The sequence below is a fragment of the Cupressus sempervirens genome, chromosome 5, assembly GCF_028749045.1.
Source record: "Cupressus sempervirens isolate cs-2001-9-10 chromosome 5, ASM2874904v1, whole genome shotgun sequence".
In the NCBI taxonomy this organism is placed as follows: Eukaryota; Viridiplantae; Streptophyta; class Pinopsida; order Cupressales; family Cupressaceae; genus Cupressus; species Cupressus sempervirens.
This window is the reverse complement of record NC_143122.1, coordinates 233,655,075-233,660,097: the sequence shown is the minus strand read 5'-3', so window position 1 is coordinate 233,660,097 and position 5,023 is coordinate 233,655,075. Positions and strand designations below refer to the sequence as shown.

Below are 5,023 nucleotides of genomic sequence, written 5' to 3'. Positions count from 1 at the left end.
CCTTGCATGGCTTTGCCAATAATGTCATGCTAGCATATTTTAATTGGATAATAATGTCAAGAATAGATTTGTAGTGTTTTAGAAAGTTTTGAGCATGTTGATTATTTATAAATAGCATCTTCTGTATTTTTAAGATTCATTGCTTTAAAAGTAAATCTTGCATAGATAAAAATTTCTATGTTTTAAAAGAAATTCATTAGATAATACTATTAAGAATAGAGTTGAAGTGTTTTAGGAAGTTATTTTAAATTTATTTTTTAGCATTTTGATATTTTATAATTAGTATTTTCTATATGTTTAAGAGTCTTCATTGCTTTAAAAGCAATTTTTGCATACTTTAATATATTCATGTTTTAAAAAGTTTTGATCACTTTAGAAGCTATATATGGAAATATGCACTTATCTTCTTTTTGTCAATTTTGCATGGAATTGAGTAATTCAGTGGTATTGCAATTATTTTGATTTATTTAAAAAAATCATTTGAATGTAGAATAAAATTACACATGCTTGTTGAAAATTTGTATACCCTCCTTTTGACATCAAAGGTTTAGAATTTAAGAGAAAGATGCAATATTATATTTACAAAAGAGGGGTAATTAACTTATTCAAAATAAATCAAGACATACAAAGAAAAACCTAAGAGCAACACAATAAAGCTCAAGGCAAAGACACAATCAAATTGAAAGAGGTAACAACTAGTCAACTTTATTAATGCATATTTAACTTATGCACATCCTCTTTATATTTTTTTCCTCGATTCGTTGTGTGATTATTTTTGCATCAATGTTTCGGATCACATTCTATGATCCATCATCATGATAAGAGAAATAGAGTGTCATGAAAGAAATAGAGTGTCACTTTCTCTTAACCTAATGATGGATCACAAAGTGTGGTTTAAAATGTTGATGCAAAAATAATTACACAATCAAATCTAGGAACATATAAGATTTCATAGTTTCATATCGATTGTGGATATAATTTTGTTCTTATCCCCTTTATAATCAATCTCAAGAGACTTCATAGTCCATACCCTACCTACCTTAGTTCTCAAAAGTTCATTTACTAAGAAAGCTACTACATTTTTCTACTTCCTCAAAGTATGACAAAAAAAAAATATAATCCATCTAGGACTATCAATTAAGGACTTATCTTACTAGTACAAATACTTACCAATTAGCTTCCTTCAAATGTTTACTATTTAATATATTGAATGCAACTTGAGTGACAAAATAATCTAATTTTAAATCAAGGGAGAACCCTTTTCTATAGCATAAAGAATGGATATAGAAGGAAAAGAGGAGCACAATACTTCACTATTGTCCCTAACAACACCATTGATTCATGCATGTCCACATTTCCTTCTAGAGGACCGATTCATTTTAACTTTTAAAAATCCCTCAAATGGATGAACCACCCTCCTTATTTAATATTTTTATGTTTGGCATACCTTAATTTTCTTCTTGCTAAGGGGTTAGCCATACAATCAACAATATCCAGATTCCATATCATAACTAGATCACTAGGATCCATAGGTTCACTAAAAAGTTACATTTTGAAAGAATCATTACATGAATTATCTAAATAATAATTCTTCATAGAAGAGCACTTATAATTTCCAAATCTTGAAAGATCCAATTTATTTCTAGCCACAAAATAGTTAGTGCTCCCCTCCAAATTTGTGACAAGGAACTAACTACCTCCTATGATTTATATAAGTTTAATAGTTGTATTAGGCATTGATAGGTTGATCTTTTGATGCAACAATAATGACCACTCTAACAATGATAACCCATCATAATCAAATACATCACATGTAAAAATAGCAAAGCTATAAAACATTTATATTAGCTAACCATTATGAATTGGGTCAATAAACATCCAATTAAGTCAAAATCGTCATACAAAGTCGACAAACCATACTAAAATATAGGAGTCTAAAGTTGGTTATGAGAAGATTTCACACTTAAATTGTTGAGTAGAACTTATGTAAGAAAAATAAAAACCTAAAAGTTACATCGATAACTTCTAAAATAGCCTTAGTCCTTCAAGCCTTCCAAATAATCTATCTGTTGCTCTTGATTTCAAATTGTGTTACTTTTTCTAAAATTGTGAAGCCTGAAAATCAATCTCCCCCCCCCTCTCATAATCCTCCTGCCAAGAGTCTTTCATTCTATATAAATAGCATCTAGACTTAAATTTATTTATGTTTGACTGCCTCTATAAGGATCCACTAGGATTTAATATTTCACAATATGACATTGTTTATTTTTAAATTTTATAATTGGTTAAATATGTTTTGTTTACTCCATTAATGTAGTAAGAATTAAACATTGCATGTTAGATAGTTTAACTATTTTGTACTTTGACTCAGATAATTGTCTTGGAAAAGTTATTAATTTTCCATTATGAGATTAAAAAATAAAAATGTGGTTATGACATTTTGCCTTTTTTATATAACTATATTAAATTATATTATATATTAAAGCATCTAAGAAAGCAATTAAAAAGAGTGAACTTTTTCTTTTTTCTGTTAAGTCGTATTTATATGATGTTATTATGTGATCATTTGTCCTTTCTCAATCTTGTAGCATATTTTCTTAAGAAAACTATGCTTGAATTCTAAGTAAAGGGAGCATTATAGTAGCCTTACATTATGAAATATGTCAAAACACATAATATGTAATGGCACTATAACTTGCATTCAACTGAATCATCTAAATACAAAGAAATCTAGAAGCATGCTCTCATGCAACTAAACATTCACTAAAATATTGAAATAATTGTGCAATGCAATACTAGAAACATAGAGCAAGATCATGGTGCAAGATAAGTTGTTGGCGGTTGTTGTCATGAAGGACATAAATCAATTTTCTAGAAGGGATTTGATTTCATATAACAAATTATGGAAAATGAGGTTTCATGGAGTTGTGTTGTTGTCCTTGTTTCATGTTGAAACACTATAATTATATCATAGGAGAAATCTATCCTCCAATTATTATTAAGAAAAAAATCTTGATGCTAAAAAGTTCCTGTTGTTAAAATTATATCTAAACATTTTAAAGGATAAAATTAGAAATAATTGTTTAAAAATATACTAAATCATATAAACATTTTAAAACCTTTTTTCATTTATTCACACCTAAATCTTTATTCCTAAATTTCAAGTAAGCAATCAATTTAAGATATAAATACATTCTACATTAAAATAAATATTTTATATTTATAGGTCTTTGGTTTGTTTCATAAGGCTAATTGAAGTAAAAATTGTAGATTAGATAAATTTAGTGAAATGAGGTTTCTTGGAGTAGTGAAGTTGTCTTTGTTTCATGTTGAAACACTATAATTATATCATAGAAAAAATCTATCCTCTACTAATTTAAGAAAAAAAACCCTAGTTCTATAAAAGATCCTCTTGTTCAAAGTATATCTAAACATTTTAAAAGGTAAAATTAGAAATAATTGTTAAAAGAATACTAACTCATATAAACATTTTAAAAACTTTTTTCATTTATTGACATCTAAATCCTTATTCCTAAATTTCAAGTAAGCAATCAATTTAAGATATAAATACATTCTACATTAAAATAAATATTTTAAATATTTTATATTTATAGGTCTTTGGTTTGTTTCATAAGGCTAATTCTTAAAAATGAAATAAAAATTGTAGATTAGATAAATTTAGTAAAATGCATGAATAATTGACAATTCTTAATTTTTGAACACAACAATTTCAGCCTAATACCATTCGAGTTCCAGTTCCAAATGAGTAAAACTTCTTTATGAATGGAGACCACAGCAAGAAAAAAAATAAAATAAAGAACACTGCATTTCTTAGCAGCTCACTTCTCTCTCAGAAACAGCAAGGATATCGGCATCTTCGCTGAGAAATTTCCATAAAAAGCATGACCAGCAAGGAATAAGCAATTCATGTATTTGATCATCATGAGTTACAACCAATGAGCGCCGCCTATCTTCCAATGACAGACGAGTTGAAGGAAGGATAACTCTCTATAATGCTGTGAAATGCCTTTCCATTGTTCGCCACTCTGTGATTTGCTACTGGCAAAGGCTTTTCTGGTATTGCGGGAATGACAGCCTCTCCCTCCAACATCTTCACTGCCTCTGCCATGCTCGGCCTTAAAGCTAGATTAAATTGAGTACACAAAATACCCACCTTAACAAATCTCTCCATTGCTTTCACCTCTTCACTCTCGTGCATTCTCCAATCTATCAATTCAACTACTCTACTCATTTCCAGGAGCTTCCATGCCCAATCAGTAATAAGGTATTCAGTCGAACATTCCATAGAGATATCCAGAGCCCTTCTACCACTCATGATTTCCAAAAACACAACTCCAAAGCTATACACATCACTTCGATCTGTAAGAATTCCATACAGAGCATACTCATTTCGCTTATTTTTGACACAAGATATGATTCCCCTTCACTTGCCAACCTCTCCAGCCAAAAATAAGCAACATGGGCATTCTTGTCCTTATCCAGTAGAATGTTAGTGGCCTTTATATCTCTATGATATATCGCTGGCCGAACGCCAGAATGTCGATGACATCCCGATTATAATCTTCTTCCTCTGCTCCCATGTCAGCCTTCTCCCGGTGGCATTTCTAAATATGTGTTGATCGAGGCTACCATTGGCAAGGTAGTCATAAACGAGAAACTGTTGGAACCCCTCTTTGTCATCACCGCCAATGCCAAAACCTCACAGAGCCACCAAATTCTTGTGGTAAAGGCTGCTCTAAATCTCTACCTCATTCCAAAAATCTACATCATCATCGACAGAGCACTTCTTCATTCTCTGCATGGCAATCATCTGACCGTCGGGAAGTTTTGTCTTGTACACCATTCCAAAACTCCCCTGCCCGATTAAATTCGTGCAACTAAAATCATTCATGGCTTTCTTTATTTTCCCTTCATTGAACCACACTACACCCATCTTGGGCTTCACGACATTGATCAGAAGGCTTTTCTTCAATAATCTCTTAAAATGCCTCTATTTCATCCT

The 5,023-nt window shown here is 30.6% G+C and overlaps 1 protein-coding gene across 1 annotated transcript; it reads right to left on the bottom strand.

Moving 5' to 3' along the window:
• Window positions 1-3,967: 3,967 nt before the first annotated feature.
• LOC149555322 (putative receptor-like protein kinase At1g11050) lies at window positions 3,968-4,601 on the bottom strand. Its single transcript, XM_089829330.1, has 2 exons — window positions 4,547-4,601; window positions 3,968-4,380 (listed from the first exon to the last, which is right to left on the bottom strand). Exons 1-2 carry the CDS (start codon window positions 4,599-4,601, stop codon window positions 3,968-3,970), a joined length of 468 nt encoding a protein of 155 aa, XP_089685456.1.
• Between the last annotated feature and the right edge of the window lie 422 nt (window positions 4,602-5,023).

What these genes read in the sequence shown, in the direction of transcription:
- LOC149555322 (XM_089829330.1), bottom strand. Translation starts at nt 4,601, where the DNA reads ATGGGAGCAGAGGAAGAAGATTATAATCGGGATGTCATCGACATTCTG. An exon ending in CATCGACATTCTGGCGTTCG is followed by an intron (nt 4,381 to 4,546) that starts GCCAGCGATATA and finishes GAATTCTTACAG; the next exon opens with ATCGAAGTGATGTGTATAGC.